This window comes from Hyla sarda, chromosome 1, assembly GCF_029499605.1.
Source record: "Hyla sarda isolate aHylSar1 chromosome 1, aHylSar1.hap1, whole genome shotgun sequence".
NCBI classification, from domain to species: domain Eukaryota; kingdom Metazoa; phylum Chordata; class Amphibia; order Anura; family Hylidae; genus Hyla; species Hyla sarda.
The window spans coordinates 602301552-602326784 of record NC_079189.1 but is presented as its reverse complement, the minus strand read 5'-3'; the positions used below and the strand labels follow the sequence as shown (position 1 = coordinate 602326784).

At 47.8% G+C, this 25233-nt stretch overlaps 1 protein-coding gene across 1 annotated transcript in view; it reads left to right on the top strand.

Moving 5' to 3' along the window:
- Window positions 1-25233, top strand: part of LOC130295068 (uncharacterized) — a gene marked incomplete at its 3' end in the record, with an annotated part of 238076 nt that overhangs the window by 189226 nt on the left and 23617 nt on the right. Inside the window, 4 exon segments of the mRNA XM_056545368.1 lie at window positions 4698-5118; window positions 5454-5664; window positions 10724-10773; window positions 23771-23868. Of these exon segments, the coding sequence (XP_056401343.1) occupies window positions 4698-5118; window positions 5454-5664; window positions 10724-10773; window positions 23771-23868 (780 nt within the window).

Here is a 25233-nt window from a genome sequence, read left to right as displayed (position 1 = left end):
ATACCATCCACAGCTCCCCCGTTGCACTGATATAGCTTTTCTGTCCTCCGTTCCGGCCTTCTTTCTGCTTCCTGTGCACAGATCGAAACACTGCGATGAACTTATTGCCGGGCGCAGCGATTTCCTGCCTTGACCAGTGATACAATGAGTGCAGTGTCATATAACAGGCCAAGGCTCCTTATATGACATGCGCTCAGCCTATTACCGACCGAGGGGGGACATCACTGCGGCTGGAGAGAAGCTCATGGCGGTGTCCTGGTGCTGTCCACACCTCGTGTCACACTGGGTCTGGTGCTACATAAGCTGCATATGGACTATGCTCAGTTATCAGCTGTGGACAGTTCCAGGAGTGGGGAGAAAGGAGCCCTGTTAAAGGGGTACTCTGGTGGAAAACATATATATATATTTTTTTATCAACTGGTCCCAGAAAGTTAAACAGATTTGTAAATTACTTCTATTAAAAAAATCTTTACCCTTCCAGTACTTATTAGCAGCTATATACTACAGAGGAAATTATTTTCTTTATGAATTTCTTTTTGTCTTGACCACAGTGCTCTCTTCTGACACCTGATGCCTGTATCAGGAACTGTCCAGAGCAGGAGAAAATCCTCATAGCAAACCTATGCTGCTCTGGACAGTTTCTGTCATGGACAGAGGTGTCAGCAGAGAGTAGTGTGGACAGGACAAAAAAGAAATTTAAAAAGAAAAGAATTTCCTCTGTAGCATACAACTGTAAAGTACCCCTTTAAGTACCCCTTTAAGGTATTTAGAAGCCAAATTGGTTCTGCACAATAGCTATTTATCATAAGCAACGGAGTTGTGCTTTAAATGTTAACACAAATACAGTGTGAATCCAGCCATTGGGATTTTGCTACAGATTTTTTTGCTGCAGATTTTATACTCTGGATATTGTTATTGAATTACCAGCAGAAATTCTGCAGCAAAATGGGGGAGATTTATCAAAACCTGTCCAGAGGAAAAGTTGTCCAGTTGCCCATAGCAACCAATCAGATCACTTCTTTCATTTTTAACAAGGCCTCTGAAAACTGAGAGCAGCAATCTGATTGGTTGCTATGGGCAACTTTTCCTCTGGACAGGTCCACAAGAAAGGTGGGACAATACAAAGATTGTAGGGACTGATGATGTGGGGAACATACAGATGTGGAATGGAACAGGTGGGTAACACTATTGGTTTATAGCAGTGTTTCCCAAGCAGGGTGCCTCCAGCTGTTGCAAAACTGCAACTCCCAGCATGCTTGGACAGCCTTTGGCTGAGAGTTGTAGTTTTGTACCAACTGGAGGCCCCTGGTTGGGAAACACTGGTTTATAGGGAGGGAAAGAACAACTATGCTGGACTAAGCTTGTCAGGTACTGTAGGTGGGGGACACTATGGGGGAGATTTAACAAGACCTGTCCAGAGGAAAAGTTGCCCATAGCAACCAATCAGATCACTGCTTTCATTTTTCAGAGGCCTTTTCAAAAGTAAAATAAGAAATCTGATTGGTTGCTATGGGCAACTTTTCCTCTGGACGGGTCTTGTTAAATCTCCCCCATAGTGAATAAATAAGGAAAAAAAACAAAACAACACAAAAACACACTATAATTTCCCTGAAGCTGCTTGTACAGAGGAGGCCAGTCCTCCCTGAGAGACCACCCTGCTGATCATCAATTACTGTCACTGTGGACTCTTCTAAGTCCCCTCACACAGTCCACCCTCCCTACAGTCCTCCCTGACAGACCCGGCTGATGATCACTTACTGTCCCCTCATGGCAGCTCCAGCTGATCTTCTATCCTCCATCTCTTCCTTTCCTTACCCAAAGAGGAGCAGGGAGGGGGAGGGGCCGTCAGCAGCAGCAGGACCCCGGGAGACAGTGTCCAGAGAAAGGAAGTGACATCTTGTCATACAGGCAAACACTTGTATCTGCTCTTTCTTCTTGTCCTCTGCTGTTATCTCTACCAGCCGTGCCTCTATACACTCCTGCCCCTGTGCCTCACGCCTTTAAAAAAAAAAAAAAAAAAAAAAAAGGGCATTAAGGGGCAGGTGCATGAAAAGGCAGGGGCTCAAGCCCCCTTTGAGCCCTATGTGTGCACGTCCCTGTTTGTATTTACTTTATAGTTTATGTTCAGTGCCACGGATAGTATGTAATTTACACTACATGTTTGTATAATTTTATACGTGGTGAATATGTATGTAACTTTTCTCTTTTTTCATCTTTTTTCACCTTTTTTCTTACATTTTTGGTCATTTTCTATTATTTTCCATTATTTTTTCCGTTATAGATTTTGGCGTGTCATGCATTAGAGTCCAGATTATCCGTCTCTCTCTGTTTTTGTTTCAGAAGTTGATCCGAGCGGTGATGTGAAATATAAACACAGTTATTTATAAGGACTAATATTTAAAAAATATAGTATTTATATATAAAGCTAAATATATTTGAATGGAAGCATGGCGTTTTTCACACGGCCGTTCGGAAGCAACTTTTAGAAACAGAAAACTTTTAAACATCTATTCACATGTTGCGGTTGTTCAAATGCGGTTTTATACATCAAAATGTTTTTTGCTGAAAACCCATGTAGATAATGGCTTGTTAGCTACCGCTAGTACACCCGCAACAGATAATTGAGTTTTCTTATGCCAATGTTTTTCTATAAGGAACATAAACCTTTTTTTTTTTTTTTTTTTTTAACAAAATCATGTGGGATCCATTATGGGGTTAATGAGTATTTGTATGTGAGCTAGGTGCAAAATACGCACCTGATGCGTATGGGGCGGGTAATCCCGATACTGGGAAATGACGTTCCCCATACAGTCCCCTATATAATGATCCATGTTCCTACTATTCTTTGTATGATTAAGGCTCTTTGAGGAGCTGAAACGCGTTACATGGTGTACCATGTCTATGTATACCTTGGTGTTGTCTGAATAAAGAATTCCATTTTACGGGAAGCAGCGCTGGATATCTTTCTTTCCTCACTGGTGCATAAAATGAGAAAGATGGGGCTGGGGGAGAATGTGTGTAAGTGGGTAGGTAACTGGTTCAGTGATAGGAAACAGAAGGTGGTTATTAATGGTACTTATTCTGATTGGGTGACTGTTACTAGTGGGGTACCACAGGGGTCAGTCTTGGGTCCTGTTCTATTTAATATATTCATTAATGAACTTGTAGAGGGGTTGAATAGTAAACTAGCAATCTTTGCAGATGATACAAAATTCTGTTAAGCGGTAAACACTATAGAGGACAGTGCACTGTGTACAGTAGACAACAATAGATGACAGTGCACTGTTACAAATGGATCTGGATAGGTTGGAGGTTTGGGCTGAGAAGTGGCAGATGAGGTTCAACACTGATAAATGTAAGGTTATGCATATGGGGAAGAAAAATCCGGGCTGGGATTATGTATTAAATGAGAGAACACTTGGGATGACTGACATGGAAAAGGACTTAGGAGTCTTAGTTAATAGTAAATTTAGCTGTAGTAACCAGTGTCAGGCAGCTGCTGCCAAGGCAAATAAAATCATGGGGTGCATCAATAGGGGCATAGATGCCCACGACAAGGATATAATTCTACCACTGTACAAATCACTAGTCAGACCACACATAAAATACTGTGTACAGTACTGGGCACCAGTGTACAAGAAAGATATAGTGGAGCTGGAGAGGGTTCAATGACGGGCAATGAGAGCAATATGGGGAATGGGAGGACTATAGTACCCAGAAAGATTATCAGAATTAGGGTTATTTAGTTTAGAAAAAAGAAGGCTTAGGGGAGATCGAATAACTATGTATAAATATATCAGGGGACAGTACAGAGAGATCTCTCCCATGATCTATTTATACCCAGGACTATATCTTTAAGAATGGGGCGTCCTCCATGTCTTGAGGAAGGTTTCTACACCAGCACAGATGGGGGTTCTTTACTGTAAGAGCATTGAGACTACGGAATTCTTTCCCGAAGTAGGTGGTCATGGGGAACTCTGTAAAATAATTCAAAAGGGGTCTGGATGCATTGTTGGAGAGTAATAACGTTGCTGGTTATGTATAATAGATTTATATGGACAGAACGTTGATCCAGGGATTTATTCTGATGCCATATTTAGAGTCGGGAAGGAACTTTTGCCTCTAGTATGAGGGTTTTTTGCCTTCCTCTGGATCAACTCAGTAGGGACTCGTTAAGGGATATAGGTTGAACTTGATGGACTCTGGTCTTTTTTCAACCTTATGAACTGTTACTATGTCTTTCTCTTTTCCGGGATGTGTGGCTAGCACAGGTTCAGGACCCCTGGGTATCCGATGGTTACCGGATAGTGTTCACTTCTTTTCCCCGGGATAGCTTCTCCCATCCCGCCCTCCTCATTCCCTTTCTTTGACGGCAGCTTTTCAGGTCGCTTTGTGTACCTTCCTTGCTCAGGGAGTGATTGTCCCCGTTCCTCCCGGGGAGCGTTTTTGTGGTTCTACTCCAATCTTTTTGTCATCCCCAAGAAAGGGGGCTCTGCCCGCCCTATTCTGGACCTCAAACTGTTCAACCGCCACTTACTCCTGCGACATTTCCGCATGGAGTACCTCTGTTCGGTGGTCGCGTCCATGGATCAGGGGGAGTTTCTTTCCTCCGTGGATATCCGGAATGCTTATCTGCACATTCCCAATTTTCCGGCCCATCAGTGGTTTCTTCGCTTGTCCCTGCGGGCCATTTCCAGTTTGTGGCTCTTCCTTTTAGCCTGGCCACGGCTCTCAGTGTTTTTACCATGGTCATGGTGGTGGTAATTGCCATTCTCCAAGCCCGGGGGATTTCGGTCCTTTCTTACCTGGACGATCTTTTGATCAAAGCTCCGTCCCGGTCCCAAAACTTGGAGAGCCTTCATCTCACGGTGCAGACCCTGTCTGTGATCAACCAGGTGAAGTCCAACCTTTCTCCCACTCAGTCTCTTATCTTCCTGGGTCTCTGTTTCGACACAGTGGCTGCTCGGATTAATCTTCCGCTGGACAAGCGGCGCTCACTATCGGAGGGTGTCCGTCCCCCTTCTGTGGTGGCTTCACTCTCCCTTCCTTCTCCAGGGGCAGTCTTTCCTCCCTCTCCACTGGCAGGTCATCACGATGAGTCTCTCCTGTGCTGTGGAGGTGTGTTTCGGGACCGGACGGTCCAGGGTCGTTGGTTTTTCTCTGGAGGCTCGCCTCCCCATCAATCTTCTGGAGCTCTGTGCCATTTTTCTTTGTCTCCTTCATTGGGAACTGCTCCTTCAGGGTCTCTCTGTTCGAGTCCAGTTGGACAACGCATCGTTGGTGGCGTACATGAATCGCATGGGCAACTCGAGTTCCCACCATCTCTGCGATCCACATTCCGGGAGTGGAGAATTGGGAAGTGGAATTTCTCAGCCGCTCCTCTGCGGATCCGGGGGAGTGATCTCTCCTTCCGGAGGTGTTTGCGCAGATCTGCGATCTTTGGGGAACCCCAGATGTGGATCTCTTCATGTCTCACCACAACAGACAGATTTCTTGCTTTGTTGCGAAGTTCCGCGACCCTCTGGCTCTGGCAGTGGACGAGTTTGTGATCCCATGGTCGTCCTTCAGCCTTCCTTATCCCTTTTCTCCCCTCCCTCTCCTGCCCAGGGTTCTGAGGAAACTGAAGGCGGAGGGCATTCCTACCATTGTGGTAGCTTCAGACTGGTTGGTTATACGCCAACGTAATTCGGCTGGTCGCCGACGTACCTCTGCGTCTTCCAGTTTGTCCCGATCTGCTGTCCCAGGGTCCTCTCTGCAACCCCAAGGTTCTTTTTCGGCCACATTTGATGGCGTGGTGGTTGAAACCGCGGTTCTGAGATCTCGGTTTTCTACCAGGGCGATTTGCACCATGCTTCAGGCTCGTAAGCCTTCTTCCGCTAGGATTTACCATCGCATCTGATAGACCTATTTCTGATGTTGCGAGGCTCAGTCCGTTTCTCCGGTTATCTTTTCCTTTCCGCGCCTTCTTGCATTTCTGTCTGAATCAGCACTTGGCACTCAGCTCCCTTAAGGACCAAGTGTCAGCTCTTTCTATTCTTTTTCAACGGCCATTGTCTTCCAACTCTCGCGTTCCCACCTTATTGGGATCTCAACCTGGTGCTTGTCGCTTTGAGGTTAGCTCCATTTGAACCTCCCCAGGACACTTCTCCGCATTCTTTCGTGGAAGGTCGCCTTTCTCATTGCGATTACCTCCATTAGGAGGGTCTCTGAGCTGGCGGCCTTTTCTTGTCGCTCTCCATTCTTGGTCATTTATCAGGACAAGGTTGTTTTTTGGCCGCCTCTCTCTTTCTTGCCCAAGGTAGTTTCCTCCTTTCACGTGAACGGGGAGATCGTTCTTCCTTAATTTTTTCCGGCTCCATCCAACTCTAAGGAGAGTTCTCTGCATTGTCTGGATGTTATTCAAGCTGTCCGGATCTATCTTTCCGTCACCTCCTCTTTCCGGCAGGGTGACTCTTTCTTTGCGATTCCGGAGGGTCGTCGCAAGGGGCTTCCAAGGCGACCATTTTGCAGTGGATCCATTCTGCCATCTCACCATCATACCGTCGTAAGGGGAAAGTCGCACCTTTTTGGGTTACTGCGCATTCCATGCATTACATTGGGGCTTCTTGGGCACTACGCAATTAGGCTTCAGCCTTACAACACCCACTATCACTGAAAAATATGGACTCTAACGTCCAAATTAGCCTACACCAACTACTCAAACAATAGCTAAAATGTCATCTTTGTTACAAAGTTATTAAAATTCCTATTACATACAAAACTAATGAATAAAATACAAGATCCGGTAAGTATACAGTCATATAGATCTCATCAGATCTCTTCAGATTGGTCAATCCCGAAATATTCTTGACACGTTTCCCCGTAATCAGATACTTTTACGGCTCATCAGGGGGTCAGGTAGTGTGTCAGTGGAGATTATTAATGTATACAAAAGATTATTCCATCACATATATACATTACATAGATCCGCAACACACAAACATGAATCACTATAGACAGAAATAGCTTGCTATGTGGCATTATGCAGGTATTTTCCAGAGATACAGTCATGGCCATCAATGTTGGCACCCCTGAAATTTTTCTAGAAAATGAAATATTTCTCACAAAAAAGGATTGCAGTAACACATGTTTTGCTATACACATATTTATTCCCTTTGTGTGCATTGGAACTAATCCAAAAAAGGGAGGAAAAAAAGCAAATTGGACATAATGTTACACATGGACTAGACAAAATTATTGGCACCCTTAACTTAATATTTGGTTGCAAACCCTTTGGAAAAAATAACTGAAATCAGTTTCTTCCTATAACCATCAATACGCTTCTTACACCTCTCAGCCAGAATGTTGGACCCCTCTTCATTTGCAAACTGCTCCAGGTCTGTCTTATTGGAAGGCGCCTTTTCCCAACAGCAATTTTAAGATCCCTCCACAGGTGTTCAATGGGATTTAGATCTGGGCTCATTGCTGGCCACTTCAGAACTCTCCAGTGCTTTGTTGCCATCCATTTCTGGGGGCTTTTTGACATATGTTTGGGGTCATTGTCCTGCTGGAAGACCTAAGATCTCAAACGCAAACCCAGCTTCCTGACACTGGGCTGTACAGTGCGACCCAAAATCTGTTGGTAATCCTCAGATTTCATGATGCCTTGCACACATTCAAGGCTACCCAGCGCCAGAAGCAGCAAAACAACCCCAAAACATCATTGAACCTCCACCATATTTCACTGTAGGTACTGTGTTCTTTTCTTTGTAGGCCTCATTCCATTTTCGGTAAACAGTAGAATGATGTGCTTTACCAAAAAGCTCTATTTTGGTCTCATCTGTCCACAAGACATTTATCCAGAAGGATTTTGGCAAAATGTAGGTTTTGCTTTTTTATGTCTCTGTGTCAGCAGTGGGGTCCTCCTGCCATAGCATTTCATTTCATTTAAATGTTGACGGATAGTTTGCGCTGACACTGATGCTTGCTGAGCCTGCAGGACAGCTTGAATATCTTTGGAACTTATCCACAATCCAGACGATCCTGCATTGACACCTTTCATAAATTTTTCTCTTACGTCCACACCCAGGGAGATTAGCTACAGTGCCATGGGTTGCAAACTTCTTGATAATGTTGTGCACTGTGGCTAAAGGCAAATCTAGATCTCTGGAGATGGACTTGTAACCTTGAGATTGTTGATAATTTTCCAAAATTTTGGTTCTCAATTCCTCAGACAGTTCTCTTCTCCTCTTTCTGGTGTCCATCCTTAGTGTGGCACACACAGACACACAATGCAAAGACTAAAAGAAAGTCTCTCCTTTTTATCAGATTTCAGATGTGATTTTTATATTGCCCACTCCTGTTACTTGCCCCAGGGAAGTTTAAAGGAGCATCACATGCTTGAAACAATCTTATTTTTCCACAATTTTGAAAGGGTGCCAATAATTTTGTCCAGCCCATTTTGGGGGTTTGGTGACATTATGTCCAATTTGCTTTTTTTCCTCCTTTTTTGGTTTTGTTCCAATACACACAAAGGGAATAAACATGTGTATAGCAAAACATGTGTTACTGGAATCCTTTTCAGTGAGAAATACTTCATTTTCTAGAAGAATTTCAGGGGTGCCAACATTTACAGCCATGACTGTATCGTGCTCCAACAGAGAAACCTCATGGATGAATTCTCATTCCTTGTAGTGCAGTGAAACCATGTGATTGATCTGCACAGATGTCACATAAGTGAAAACATATCCCCAATTGCTTCTTATTAATCACCAGCGTATCAGATGACCAGAGATATTCTCCATGCTTATACTTTCCCAAACACAGTCATGTAGTAGATATACCAACTGTATGCAGGGCATATACTTTCAAAATTCACTCCATATACTTCCAGGAAGGTTCTCACCAAAGATGGATAAGAATCCAATATAGCTATCCTGTCCAGGACTTTCAGCAGTTTCAGATGCATGAACTAGCTCCAAGACGTAACACCGTAGCAAAGATGTTACCACTGTAGCCGAATCTCCACTGTTGTCAGACACTGCCAACGACCGCTACATACTCCGATTCCAGTCTGCGGTATGTAATGTGTATATATATATATATATATATATATATATATATGTATATATGTGATGGAGTAATCTTATGTATACATTAATAATCTCCACTGACACACTACCTGATCCCCTGATGAACCGTGGGAATATTTTTGGATTGATCTGATGGTCTCTGTTATGAGATCTATATGACTGTATACTTACCGGATCTTGTATTTTATTCATTAGTTTTGTATTTGATAGGAATTTTAATAACTTTTGTAATAAAGATATGAAATTTTAGCTTTTGTTTGAGTAGTTGGCTTCGGCCTTACAAGTCTGTAAGGCGGCAACCTGGTCGTCCTTGCACGCCATCACTAAATTTTACCAGGTGCACACTTTTGCGTCTGCTGACGCCGGTTTGGGTCGCAAGGTGTTGCAGGCGGCAGTGGCTCAGTCTTCTGCCTGATTCTGGTTTGGGTATTTTTCCCACCCCGGGGACTGCTTTGGTACGTCCCACGGTCTCTGTGTCCCCAATGGAGCCGACCGAGAAAAGTAGATTTTTTATGCTTACCGTAAAATCTCTCGGAGGATCCATTGGGGACACAGCTATTTGTTTTGGTTGCTATGTTTCAGTTTTCTGTCCGAGGGGTTGTTTTCGGTTCCTTTTTGTCTGGTTCCCTCAGACAACTGCTGGTTTCTTTCTTTGTTGGTCCTCTCCTACTGCTTTGGGAGTAAACCGATTAGCTCAAGGGTTAGTAGGTGGGGTATATCCTGTCAGGAGGGGCAGACTTTCTTTTTGTTTGCCTAGTGTCAGCCTCCTAGTGGCAGCAAGATAGACCCACAGTCTGTGTGTCCCCCAATGGATCCTCCGAGAAAGATTTTATGGTAACCATAAAAAAATCTACTTATGTTTGTTTGTTGTTTTTTAAATTAACCCCCTTAAAGGGGTACTCCGATGCTCCGAAATTTCGAACATTTTGTTCAGAACGCAGGTGTTCCTCCCACAATCAGATATCTTATCGCCTATGAATGCATCTCTATGGTAGAGTCGGATATACAGCGTTCGTGTATCTGATTATTCTTCTCTCCTCTGTCAGACATCTTGTGAGGAGAACCTGGTTGAGGCAAATGTACACATATACAGCTCTACTGTGTACACATACAGCTCAGCTACATGTACATTGTACACATACAGCTCAGCTACATGCACATTACACATATACAGCTCTACTGTGTACACATACAGCTCAGCTACATGTACATTACACATATACAGCTCTACTGTGTACAAATACAGCTCAGCTACATGTACATTACACATATACAGCTCTACTGTGTACACATACAGCTCAGCTACATGTACATTACATATATACAGCTCTACTGTGTACACATACAGCTCAGCTACATGTACATTACACATATACAGCTCTACTGTGTACACATACAGCTCAGCTACATGTACATTACACACAGCTCTGCTGCAGACATATATAACACACACATACACAGCTCTGCACCACGCACATCACACACACACAGCTCTGCTGCATACACATAACTTCAGCTCATCCAGCAGCGATCACAACCAGCACAGCAGAGTCCTGCATACACTGAGCAGATGAGCCTAGAGCAGCAGCCCCTGATCATGTGACTCCTCCTACTCCATGTGACTGATCACATGACTGATGACATCATCACAGGTCCTGTAACAACAAGGAAACCACACGGCTCTGTACAGTCTGCGGTGGAGGTATGTAGTGTATATATATATATATATTTGTGGTCACATATGAGGATTGTGATGTCATCAGGAGGAGTCGCAGTTCTCGGTGACGTCATTACGGGGGACATAGAAATTATTGAAGAACTTTTATTTACTTTGTATTTGTGGATGTAAACAGCAGCGATTCCTCCATTGTTACCATTAACCCTTTAATGACTCGGTGTATTTGCATTTTGTTTCCTCCTCGCCCTCTAATGACGCTTTTATTTTCCCTCTTACAGACCCATATGAGGACTTGTTTTTTGGCGGCCGCAGAGATTCCCAATCAACCCCCTGAGTATATATCAGTGTTTCCCAACCAGGGTGCCTCCAGCTGTTGCAAAACTACCACTCCCAGCATGCCTGGGGAGTTGTAGTTTTGCAACAGCTGGAGGCACCCTGGTTGGAAAATACTGATTTAGATCAATTTTGACTGCGGTATCGTCAAAGGGTTAATGGCGGCCAGCGATCGTGCTGATGTGCGGCATTAGCAATAACACATCTGCTTATAGGGTATGAAGCGCACTCAGCTTGTAATCTCGCTTCATACACCCGGAATGTAACCAGGGTGTACATGTACGCTGTGTGTCATTAAAGGGGTACTCCAAAGGATAGGGGAGAAGATGTCTGATCATGGGGGTCCCGCTGCTGAAGCCCCCCGCTATCTCCCGCAGCACCCGACATTCTAAACAAATGCCGGGTTCTTGCGCCAGTGGCCGTCACGGCTACGCCCCCTCGTGATGTCACGACACGCCCCCTACATTCATGTCTATGGGAGAGGGCGTGTCCCATAGACATAAATGGAGGGGGCGTGGCATGACGTCACGAGGGGGAGTGGCTGTGATATCCCGATCACGGCCTCCGGCTCCAAGCGTTCTGACAAAATGTTCAGAACGCTGGAGCACTGGAGTATCCCTTTAAAATATTAAAGAGATGTGTCAAACATTTCGATTAGTCAGGGTCTCATTGCTGGGACCCCCACTGACCATATTACAGCGAGCAGGAAGGATCGAACATTAAAGGGGTAGTCCAGTGGTGAAAAACTTATCCCCTATCCTAAGGATAGGGGATAAGTTTGAGATTGCGGGGGGTCCGACCGCTGGGGCCCCCTGCGATCTCTCTGTACGGGGGCCTGGCTCTCCGGCCAGATAGCGGGTGTCGACCCCCGCACGAAGCGGCGTCCGACACCGCCCCCTCAATACATCTCAATGGCAGAGCCGGAGATTGCCGAAGGCAGTGCTTCGGCTCTGCCATAGAGTTGTATTGAGGGGGCGTGTCGGCCGCCGCTTCGTGCGGAAGTCGACACGCCCCCTTCCCACGGGCTGTCGGGGCTCCGTACAGGAGATTGCGGGGTGCCCCAGCGGTCGGACCCCCCGCGATCTGCAACTTATCCCCTATCCTTAGGATAGGGGATAAGTTGTTCACCACTGAGTCACCACTGGACTACTCCTTTAATGCCCTTCACTCTCCAGCTCGCAGCAATTTCCTTCCAGCTTCACTAGACGCCCCATAGACTTATAATGTGACTCGCTCCAAGAGCAGCGCTGCTTTTGCTGGAGGTCATATACAAGTCTAAGGGGCTTCTGCCAAATCCGTCTCAAGAGGCCGCTAGTGTCGGAACGAGATCCGAGCTATTCGCAATTCCCGGTCCAGCAGTCATTTGCAAACAGACGTGAGGTGGTGGTTGCCTAAGGGATTTTCCCTACCAGATGAGGGAGTCGTGAGTATGTGGGGGTGACCTTTCCACTGGCTCCGCCCACAGCAGCGGGAGTCGGGCAGTGTTCAGTTAGCAGAGAATTATCCGATGTCAGGTAAGTAAGCCCGGGCCGCAGGGATGTTATTCTAAGTTGTCAGTCTCCAGCCAGCATTGTTTTGCATTTTCCCGCCAGCTCCGCTCCTATCAGCAGCACACGGGAGCTGGGGGGTCTCGGGGGCTGTTAGCGTGACGCAGCGTTCATGCGGGCATACTGTATCTCCCTCTTTGGTGGCTATCATGTTTTCTGACGGTGTCCGGCTACATCTCCATTTTAGTTCTGGGCTTAAAGGGGTACTCCACTGGAAAATATATATTTTTTAAATCAACTGGTGCCAGAAAGTTAAACAGATTAGTAAATAACTTCTATAAAAAGTTATCCTTCCAGTAATTATCAGCTGCTGTATGCTACAGAGGAAGTTGTTTTCTTTTTGAATTTCATTTCTGTCTGACCACAGTTCTCTCTGCTGACATCTCTGTCCATGTCAGGAACTGTCCAGAGCAGGAGCAAATTCCCATAGCAAACCTCTCCTGGTCTGGACAGTTCCTGACATGGAGAGAGGTGTCAGCAGAGACCACATCATGTGGAACACAGCACTCAGGAGCAGTTGGGTGTGTGCATAGTGTCGGGTGTGCCCATTTTTGAGCTCCTCCAGCCTTCCACACAGAGCAGCGCAGGTGTTCCATCAGCCTTTCCCAGGAGTGTGGCAGGCTCCTGGGGAGGGCCTTTCCTTCATGGAGCCCCGGGAGCCCCGGGCTTCTACCTCTCGTTCCCAGCTGGCGAGAGGGGGTAAGATATTTTCCATAGTCGGTTCCAAGGTTGGGGTGAGGCTTTCCAGAAGGGCCTGCAGAAATGCGGAGCCCGCTCCCCCGTCCAAACCCGATGGACGCAAGGCTACAGCCAAGAATAGCGGACCTTCTGCTACCAGTGAACCCCAGCAATGGGGGGTACAGGGTCCAAGGGAGTCTCTGGCGACGTATGGGTCACGGATCCAATCTAAGATGGTGGAATATGATGAGTTGGGCAGAAAACTTAGGAGCCTGAAGGAAGACCTGAAGTTTTCACGCTACCAGGCTGACCATGCTTCTGCTGGTAAGAGGCAGAAGTTTACTGCTCAGGTGCGGGCTCTGAAGATAGAGGTGGCTGAGGTGGAGGAGGCCAGGAAGAACATTGCTGAGGATGCAGGGTTCTTTAAAGAGAAACTTTCTAATGAAGATAGGTTTTAAGTGATGCAAGCAGGTGCATCCAGCTATGAAGACAGCAGTGAGGAGGAAGATGGGGGAAGGTGAAGCCATGGAAAGTGAGGGGGATGTCATGTTACCCCCAGCTCCCCAAAGATAGCTACCCTGAGCCATATCAGGTGCTACCTTCCAGTAATGGTGAGACGGAGGATAGTGGTGAGGAGGACCCGGCTAGTGGGGGTTTATTGAGAGCCATCGTGCAGCAAGAGTCACCTACCCGCTTGGAGAATTTTGCCTTCGGTGAGGATCTTGGCAAAGATGAATTGGTAAAGAAAAGGGAGAAAGAAGCAGAAAGTCCAAGAAACAGTGTCTTTTGTGTTTCATCCTTTCCAGCAGTCTGGGCAAGCTGTGAAGTTGGTGCAGGCTGCTGGGTCCACCAAAATGCCAGCCCCGTTCTTGTCGTGGAGCGGGGCCAGAAAGGGGGGTACAGCATGGCATCAGAAAAGGCTGCAGACGCAATAGATGTGAAGCCCACCCATCCTGCTGGTAGGGAGGGGCAGGATGGGCTCATGGTGGGCAGCTCTGGCACTACAGGACCACACCAGAGTGGCAGGGGGCATGTCCAAGTGCCAGAGGTGAGTTACGCCGCCGTGTGCTCGGGGGGGCGGTTCCCCGAGTGCCGTGGGCATTACCGGCACTGCAGGGCACTCCCCTGTGAGGGGAGGGGGAGTGTCCGGGCTCCGGTGGCAGAGAGCGGTGTGTCCATGTGCTCGGGGGGCGTTCCCTGAGTACTGTGTGTTCTGCGGGCACTCCTCTGTGAGGGGGGGGGGGGAGTGTCCAGGCACTGGGATCATCCGCAGAGCCCGTGCGGTCGGGCAAAGCAAGTGCTGGCACTGTGGGGGGAGCTGGGGTGTGCTCGGAGGAGCCATCAGCACGGACCCTAGCAGCCAAGCCAGCACAGAGACTGTTAATAAGAACAGTAGTACTACAGGTCCCAGCCAGCCCAGAATCTTTTAGGCAGGAAAAGAGTGGAGGATGTGAGAATGCTGAGTGTAGTAGTGTTGTGGATGAGAGGAGTGTATATGGGAGTGTAAGTGGAGTGAATGATGGTGGGAGTAGTAGTGGTGGTAAGAATGGGAAGTCTGGTATGGATGGCTGTACTGGTGGTTCTGGGTGTGGGCCTGGTCCGGCTGCCCCCCGGTAGTGACTGCTCCTAGGAGCTATGCCAATGTTCAGGGGAGTCCCCGGCTCTGGAGGGCACTAGCAACAGCGCCTCCTGGAGGCTCTGCGTAGGGGCAACAGGTCGATCCAGGTAGAGGGAAGGGGTGAGGTCGACCTGTGTTTCTGGATAGAGAGGCATGGTTTGGGGGCTTTCCGAGAGCAGAATGGGGAGGTGGTCTGGTCCCTCCTGACTACAGGGCAGGACAATAACCGTAGGAATATGGTCCATCTGATTTGGAGGAGCAAGGATACGTAACCACCTCACGCAAAAGGGGTTGAGCTCCTCCTTCAGATGGAATTCAGGGCGAGTGACATCTTTTCCCTGATTCACCCCTATGGTTCGTCTATGATGTCAGTTTCATTCGGCCAAAGGGTCTCGAACTCTTCTGGTCGAACTACGAAGTGGCAAAAAACGAGCCCGGCTGGCGGGATTTCGCCATAAAGGCGATTTCCCGTCAGAACTCGTAACGAGTCAATTTCTTGTTATGACATCTTGACCTGGCTCGGACGGTATGGGGATGTGATGGACATGCCCAAGAAAAACTTGGATGAGCACAGGATCTGGTCCGGGGCCTGGACGTTTTCCGTCAAACTCAAGCGTTCAGGGAGTACGGTTACCCACATTCCATCAGCTGCCTTCCTTGGACGTGATAGGATCCAGATTTTCTACCAGGGGCAGCCTAAGGTCGATCACAAGTGTGGCAGCCCCACCCACTTTAGCGCAGCTTGTACTGTGCAGGTCTGTGCTTTGTGTGGTAGGGTGGGTCATCTGGCCGCATCCTGTAGGCAGATCCGGTGCCACCTGTGTGGTGTCCTCGGGCACCCTTTCAGCTGTTGTCCTAGTGCTTTTGCCTGTGCAGTGGCCGCTCCAGCCGAGGAGAGCTATGAAGTTGCCTCGGCTGGGTAGGGTACGGGCAGGGATGGGGGCACAACAGGACTAGTGAGGAGGAAAAAGGGCCCCGCCAAACTAAGGCAGGAGGAAAATCATAGGAGGAGTAGGGAGCTGTAGAGTGCCCAAGTGACGGGGGTAGCTCCGGCCCCTGCTCCTGAAGCTGGCCCTGTAACTGCTGAAGCCCTGGAGGAGAATGTGCTGGATGAGGAGATCAGGAGACTTCACAGAGAGGAAGGCAATATGGCCGACCCTTCCGATTCCTCCCACTATGAAAGTGTGGATGAGGAGAGTGGGGTGAGGCCCAAAAACAAAGATAAGGCAAAAGGAAAGGGATAAAGAAGAGGTCAGAGCCCTCTATTCCCTGTACTACGGGCCAGGTCCAAAACGGAAGCCTGACTGCCCCCCTCTGATTGACCTGTCAAACCGGTACCTCGTCCTTGATACCATCTCCTCCCCCTCCTTGGAGGGGGAAGGTGAGGGCGAGATGTCTAAGGAGAAAGAGCCTCGGGGGGGGGGGGGGGGGGGGGAACTGGGCCCTGTCCTGTTGAGGCACCTTCCTCAGAGGGCAGGGCTAAACTGGGGCCGGACAGAGACGGGGATAAAATGGATAAATCAGTAAAAAAAAAAGATCTAAAAGTGGTCCTGCCCTCTCTTCCTCTTCGGGGGATGAGGGGGCTAAAAAGAAAGGGAAACAGAGGTAAAAGGGTGTGGCTATCTAATTTAATCACACTGTATGGCGGCACTCACCCCATTGACGCTGGCATCTATTAATTGTGCCAGCATAAAGTCTGATACGGCTAGATTTGCAGCCTTTGATTTTCTCGGCCGCGTTGAAGCCGACATTTTCTTTTTACAGGAGACCAGGTTGTCAGATCTAGCCTCTCTGGTAAAAGCCAGAAGAGAGTGGAGGCATGGTCCCTCCCACTGGTCTCTTGCAGCTGAGTGGTATAGTGGGGTGGCGGTCCTTTTTACCGATCCTGTTGAATGCCGACGGGTTATGAAATTAGAAATGGGGAGATGCCTGGTCTTAGATGTCTTTATGAAGGGACAAGAGCTCCGGCTCATTAACATCTACGCCCCGCAAACTTAGCGGGCCGTAAAGATCTCTTTATGAGGATTAAGCCCTTTCTTTTTACGAGTCAGCAAGTGACCTTTGGAGGGGACTTCCATAATGTCACGAGGTCCCAAGATATGAGAGGCTCCAATGGTCCGCTGACTTGCAATAGTGTGTGTCACGATCACACCCTATCGGTCCAGCCAAGACATTAGAGAGCGTGTGATGGTGCAAGGATTAAAGCCACCAGACCTCTGGGTATCCACTACTAGTCCCAGCAAGTCACCAAATTAACCCTTAGATAAACGTGTTTCCACCATAGTTGCCTTCAGAAAGGTGAGCTCATATATTTAGAGATCAAAGACCAGAGCTGATTAATTAAACATTTAATCTGATAAAAGGTGCTATGCATATAAAAATACAGAAACAAATGACATACAGTTACAAAAATATATAAAAGAGTTTAGCAAGACAAGTTCAGAAAACAAAAATGAAGTTCTTACAGCATGATGGTATATCCGTCCTTCAGTGAGAGTCCAGCTCTTGTCAGCCTTGTTGCACAGCCTTGAACAACAGTTGAGTCCAGCATTTTAAGTCTTATCTGCTTCTTTGGAGGGAAACTCCATCCCCCCCCCCCCTTCTGATTCCACCAGGTGGGGCATCTCTCTTCCTGACCCCTTATCTCTTTGATTATATGATGAAACCAGAGTGCATTACTTCAAAGGAGATACAAACAAACAGCCAGACCCCCCAATAAAATGCAATACACAAAAACAAAGGATACACCGTCTGAATGACCCCTCACCCATGTCTTATAAAACACATGTATGTTTCCATAATCAGGCCTTGGGCCTGACACCTCCCCCTTAAGATGGAGACAGAGAGATCTCGCCTCTTCCAGGCTGATAGATCTGTCTCCATTAACCGTCTATTTCTCCCTGACGCGATAATCCATCGGCATTTTGATGCAGGCTTCCTTTCCTGTGTTGGACAGTGAAATTATATTGTTGGAGGATAAGACTCCAGCGAAGCAATTTTCCATTGTTACCTGACACTTGGTCCAACCAATGTAGAGGGTTGTGATCAGTTATGACAGTAAAATCCCTGCCGTACAGGTATGGCTGTAATTTTTGCAAAGCCCAGACCACAGCTAGACATTCCTTCTCTATGACCGCATAGGCCACTTCTCTAGGCAATAGCTTCCTACTAAGGTACAGAATGGGGTGTTCTTCTCCATTGGAGTTTACTTGGCTAAGAACAGCCCCCAGCCCAAAATTGGAAGCCTCTGTTTGTACCACAAACCTCCTACTGAAATCTGGGGTCTGGAGGACCGGAGAGTTGGACAGTGCAGTCTTGAGGGCAATGAAGGACTTATCACAATCCTCAGTCCAGGTAATTTGCTTGGACACCTTCTTTTTTGTCAAGTCTGTGAGAGGTTTTGCTATCTTACTATAGTCTGGGACAAATCTACGATAATACCCTGCGGTCCCCAAAAAGGACATGACCTGCTTTTTGGTCTTAGGAATTGGCCAGGCCATAATAGACTCCACCTTACTGGGCTCAGGGCATAGGGACCCTCCTCCTACCCTATGTCCTAGATACTGCACTTCTGTTATGCACACTTGACACTTTTCTGGTTTTATGGTAAGCCCTGCCTCAGCTATTTGCTGCACCACCTTGCCCAGATGAATCAGGAGCTCCTCCCAGGTCTTGCTGAATATGGCAATATCATCTAAGTATGCCACGGCGTATTCTGTGACCCTCCTAGCAGCTGATCAACCAGTCGTTGGAAAGTGGCTGGGGAATTTTTCATCCCAAAAGGCATGACACAGCATTCAAACAACCCAAAGGGAGTGATAAAGGCTGACCGCTACTCCTGGGCCTCTGGGGTCATAGGGATCTGCCAGTACCCTTGGCTTAAATCCATGATAGTCACATATTGGGAACCTGCTAGCTGATCAAGTAGTTCATCTATTCTGGGCATAGGGTATGCATCAAAGGTAGTGAGAGCATTTAACCTTCTGTAATCCACACAGAACCTAATAGATTTGTCTTTTATAGGCACCAGAACTACTGGGGAGGCCCAAGGACTTTTTGACTTCTTAATTACCCCTAACTTCAACATGTCCTCAATCTCCTTGTATACATGGGACTTTACCTCTGGGGATACCCGGTAGGCTACCTGTCTTAGCGGTGGCTGGTCCCCCATATCAACATGAGGGGTGGCTAGAGTAGTTAGCCCTGGCTTCCCAGTAAAGGTGGCACTGAAGCGGCCTAGTACCTGACTTAGCTGCCTCTTTCTTTCCTCTGAGAGCTGTGGATTGATCTCCACATCCTGAAGGGATCCCTGGCTCTTAGCTTCCTCCACTAGGTCCAGTAAGGGATCACTACCCAGCCCTTCCTCTTGTGCACTACATACACTGAGTACCACCTCCTCAGGGTCATAGTATGCCTTTAGCATATTAATGTGGTACTGTCTCTGCTTCAGACCTTTCTCATCAAGGGCTACTACATATGTGGTGGGTTCTAGGCGCTGCAGAATGGGGAAGGGACCCTCCCAGGCAGCCTGCAACTTATTCTGCCTGATGGGGTTCAGAACCATTACCTTCTGTCCCACTTCATAGACCCGGTCCCTTGCATTGCGATCATACCAGTACTTCTGCCTGGACTGTGCTGCTGTGAGGTTGTCATGTACCAGCCCAGTCAATGCCTGCATCATGTCCCTGAATCTCAGAACATACTCCACCACAGAAGTCTCAGGGGCATGTAGCCCCCCTTCCCATTCCCCTCTTACTAAATCTAGGGGTCCCCGCACTTTGCGATCATACAATAATTCAAAGGGCGAGAAACCTGTAGACTCTTGGGGTACCTCCCTGTAAGCGAATAACAGATGGGGTAAATACTTTTCCCAGTCCCTGTCCTCTGATTCTACAAAGGTTTCAGCATTTGTTTCAAGGTGCCATTGAACCTCTCACAAAGACCATTTGTTTGGGGGTGGTATGGGCTTGCTACCAAGTGCTGTACATTCACCTTCTTACAGAGACTTTGCATGAGATTGGACATGAACTGTGTGCCCTGATCAGTGAGCATTTCTCTGGGGAACCCTACCCTGCAGAAAATACTGATCAGAGCATCTGCCACCTTATCTGCTCGGACGGAGGATAAGGCAACAGCCTCAGGGTACCTGGTTGCATAATCTACAACAGTAAGAATAAATTGTTTCCCTGTGCTGCTGGGTATAGCCAGAGGCCCCACAATATACACTGCCACTCGTTCAAAAGGTACAGATATGACTGGTAGGGGCACTAGGGAACGCGATTTACATCCCCAGACTTACCCACCCTTTGGCAGACATGACAGGATCTACAGTAATTTGCAACAGCAGTACCCATACCTGGCCAATAGAAATTGTGTGCCAACCTGGACTTTTTCTTGGCCACTCCCAAATGTCCTGCCAGGGGGGTCTCATAGGATAACCTCAGCAGCTCTTTCCTGTACTGCCTAGGAGCCACTAACTGCCTTTCTCTCTCCTGGGCCCCTAGCTTGCCTTTGGAAAGGGACTCCCAGTACAAGATATCATTTTCCCAAAATAACCGATGCCCATCTGTGTCAACACCTGTATGTTCAGCACGTTGTCTCAGCCCTTCAAGGGAAGGGTCACTGCGCAGGGCTTCCCGGAAATGCTCATTTCCCTCCCCCCCCATCTCGTGGTATCAGGGAGCACATTTCCCCCAGGTGAACTAGCATCTCCACCTTCCTCTGCTGGGGCTTGCAAGTCACACAGCTTGCCCCTTGCATCACCATCCTCCCTTCCTGTTAAAGCTGCAGCCCTGGCATGCTGCTGATGCGTTACCACTGCCACCATTGGTATGCCTCCCTGGGTTTTACCTTCCTCCCCCTCAGTTCCAGACATAACAATACAGGCATCATACACAGGGCTATCACTCCTTCCCTCCTCCTCCTCACAGGATTGGGACATATCACTCACTGCTGGTCCCTCATCCTTACATGTCACCAGGGGCACACCAACCCCTCCCCCTAGCCCATCTCCACTAGGTTTTGGCATTGGCAATGCATTGTCACCACATTTTACAATACACCCCATTCCACTTTTGGTAACCATTACTGGTTCAGTCACAGGTAAACAATTATCAATCCCTTGCACTCCCTCCCAGTTACCACATTTTGCAGTGTCTCCTAAAGTCTCGCACAGTACCTCAGAATGAACAGGGCTCTCTCCTAGCCCATCCAGTGTGCAGGTGTCCTCTGGAGCATAATGACAGAGCATCCGACCCAAATCATTCCCCAGCAGAACATTAACAGGGATGTCCTCAGAGACCCCCACCTCCTGCAAACCTTGGCCTGTACCCCAATCCAGGTACACACGGGCCTTGGGCACAGCAGGCCGCACACCTCCAATTCCTTTTAAAGCCATGGTTCTTCCAGGGAGGATGTCCTCTGTATCCACCACTTCAGGCCGCACCAAGGTAAAGGAGGGTCCAGAATCTCGCAAACCCACTGTCACCCGGTCACTCACAGTTACACTCTGCAGGTTATCCGCTCTTTTCTCTTTTCTTTTTGTTGGGGCAAGTGGCACTCAGGTGCCCAATATTGTTGCATTTGTAACATCAGCGGGTGTCCCCCTGACCCAATGTGGCTCCTGTTGCTTTTGGGAATGATGGCAAGAATTTCCCGGCTGACCTGGTGGTGCTTTCTGGTTGTGTGGCTCCCCTCCAGGTACTTGCTCCAGCTTGTGCAGATCCACGCTTTGCTGCTGGCGCCCAGTTGTTGGCAAAGTCATCTCCTAGTTCTGCTGCTTCCATGGCTTTCTTGGGCTTGCGGTCCAAAATCCACTCTCTGGCTTCAAAGCTCCGTGTTTGGAGAAACTGATCCAGGACAATCAAATCCTCCAGGGCCTCATAGGTAGTGACTTGTAGGCCCCCAGTCCATTGCCTGAATGCAGTCCTTAGCTGACCTGCATGTTCAGTGCAGCTTTCTGTGGCGCTTTGTTGCAAAGTCCTAAATCTTTTCCGATAAGCCTCTGGAGTCAGATTAAAACTTTTTTAGCAGGGCAGATTTTATTGCCTCATAGTCCTGGTCACTTTCAGAGGGAAGCGAAGCAAACACATCCAGAGCTTTCCCTCGCAGCCGTGGGGTTAGATATCGTCCCCACTGTTCCTTAGGTAGATGGAACTGCCGGCAAACCTTTTCAAATCCCCCCAGGAACACATCCAGATCACCATCTTTCTCCAACATGGGGAAATGTTCCAAGCAGGGTTTGTGGTCTCCTTGATCCTGCACATCACTCCGTGCGGATGAAGCATCCCCTCTCAGCCTCAGAACCTCCAGTTCATGCCTTCGCTGGGCCTCTCTTTCTGCGACTTGTGCCTGGGCCTCTCTTTCTGTGGCTCGTGCCTCTCTCTCTCTCTCTGCAGTTTGGTACTGGAGAAGCAGTTGGAGTTTCATATTGGCATCCACATTCCCAAGGTGTTGTAAGGCAGTCTGCATATAAGAGTCCAAGGCCTCATGGGGAGTACTGTCCTGATGGGGAGTAATGTTATATTCCCCAGGAGATATCAGTCCTTGGATGGCAGTTCCAGCTGCAGGACTTTGCCTCATGTCACTCAGCTCTTCTGCACGGGCATCATACTCCACAAGATCAGCAATAAGTTGGTCCTTGTTCTTTCCTGCAGTAGGGATGTCCTTTTCTTGGCACATTAGCTCCAGTGCAGGCTTGGACTGCTTGCGATATGCCGCCATATTTCCGAGATGAGACAGAGGAGGTAAAACAGGAGATGGGGAGGACAGAACTGTCTTGCACTCTTTTTGTATGTCTTTTAAACCAGCACTGAGCTCTGTCTTTGGAATTTACACACAAGAAGATGTATGCAATTTCATTTTTAGTGCTAAGATTTCCTTACAGGTAAAATCCAGCAAGCACTAAAAATCTCTAAATATATCCCGACGCTGCCACCAGTTGTCACGATCACACCCTATCGGTCCAGCCAAGACATTAGAGAGAGTGTGATGGTGCAAGAGTTAAAGCCGCCAGACCTCTGGGTATCCACTACTAGTCCCAGCAAGTCACCAAATGAACCCTTAGATAAACGTGTTTCCACCAGAGTTGCCTTCAGAAAGGTGAGCTCATATATTTAGAGATCAAAGACCAGAGCTGATTAATTAAACATTTAATCTGATAAAAGGTATCACAGTGCTATGCATATAAAAATACAGAAACAAATGACATACAGTTACAAAAAATATAAAAGAGTTTTGCAAGACAAGTTCAGAAAACAAAAATGAAGTTCTTACAGCATGATGGTATATCCATCCTTCAGTGAGAGTCCAGCTCTTGTCAGCCTTGTTGCACAGCCTTGAACAACAGTTGAGTCCAGCATTTTAAGTCTTATCTGCTTCTTTGGAGGGAAACTCCATTCCCCCCCTCCCCTCTGATCCCACCAGGTTGGGCATCTCTCTTCCTGACCCCTTATCTCTTTGATTATATGATGAGACCAGTGTGCATGACTTCAAAGGAGATACAAACAAACAGCCAGACCCCCCAATAAAATGCAATACACAAAAACAAAGGATACACCGTCTGAATGACCCCTCACCCATGTCTTATAAAACACATGTATGTTTCCATAATCAGGCCTTGGGCCTGACAGTGTGGCACTGTTTAGCATAGCTAGAGAAGCTCGCCTAGAGGACGCCCACATCCGGAGCCCCTCGGGTCACGCGGATTTCACCTATCATCAAGGTAGTCGCAGGTCTAGGATAGATAGGTTCTATTTAAAGGAGGAAGCCGTCTCTTCCGCAGTGTCCGTGGTTGAGGTCGAGTTCTCCAATCACTGTATGATTTTGTTTTCTCTGAATGTTTCAGAGACTCCCCGGATGGGAAAAGGTTATTGGAAGCTGAATTTGTCCCTCCTGGAGGAAGCGGAGATAAGACAGTCCTTTGTGGATTTTCTTCAGAGTCAGGTACCTTTACTGGATCTTTGTAGTAATAAGCTGGAGTGGTGGGAGATATTCAAGAAGCGGGTTGCTGGGTTTTTCCTACAGCTCTCGAGCCTCAGGTCCCTGAACAGGTATCGCTTGTATCAGGGTCTGAGGAGGAAACACGAGCTTCTCCTCTCCACTGGAGGTAACCGAGAGGATATCTCCAGAGTGAAATTCTTGCTGATGAGGTGTCAGTACGATAGGCACGCATCTTTGGTTTTTGAGAGGGATTTCGGGAGGTACCGCTCGCCCGACCCTTACAGAAACTGTAAGATGTCAGTGAGTAGTAAAGTAATTTCAGGACTGATTGATAGTACAGGATCTCTGAATCGGTTCAGATCAGGGATCTTGGAGGTCGTCAGATCCTTCTTCTCGCACCTCTTGGGGAGGAAGGATCTAGATCGAGACAAGATGTCGGTTTTCCTTACTGAAACCATTCCTGAGCCAGGGGTAGACCCCTCTCTTCATGTTTTGGTAGAAGAAATCAGCAAAGAGGAAGTGAGACTGGCGATCGAGGGGCTTGCCCCTAAGAAGTCGCCAGGTCCTGGTGGCTTAACATCCGAGTGGTACATGAGTCTTTAGCTCCCCTCTTGACTGAGGTATTTAATAAGTGTCTCTCCTAGAGCACTCTGCCGAAGTCAATGAGGAGGTCAGCCCTGATTCTTCTCTCAAAGGGTAAAGATCCCAGCCGTATTGAGAATTGGAGACCCATAGCTCTTCTCAATATGAACAGGAAGCTTCTGGCTAAGATACTGTTTAATCGGTTGGTGAAGTTTGCACCCCGGCTCCTTTCGGGGGCTCAGCACTGCTCTGTTCCAGGCCGAAGCACCTTAAGTGCTATCCTTAGTGTCAGGGAGGCAGTGGAGCGGAGTAGTGCGGGTTTCTGGAAGGGGTACTTGCTGTCCCTGGATCAGGCCAAAGCATTTGATCGGGTGAACCACGAGTACCTCTGGTCCGTCCTCCTGAGATATGGCTTACCAAGTACTTTTGGTAATTGGCTTAAGATCTTGTATGCAGGGGCAGAGAGTTTCCCGCTGGTGAACGGTTGTTCTGGCCGCTCTTTTGTGGTGGGGTCCGGAGTCTGTCAGGGTTGTCCTTTGAGCCTGCTTTTATACGTTTTTGCGATCGATCCCTTCATCCGGAGAGTCGATTGTGGGCCTTTGGCGGGAGTCAGGATAAGCCTGGCGGAGCTGGATGTCGCCCAGAGAGTGGTGGTGTACGCTGACGATGTCACCATTTTCGTGTCCTCTAGAGAGGAGGTCGATGTGGTGATGTCGGAAGTGGACCGCTATTCAGAGGCATCCGGGTCTAAGATCAACCGAAATAAGTGTGAGAGTCTCTGGCTGG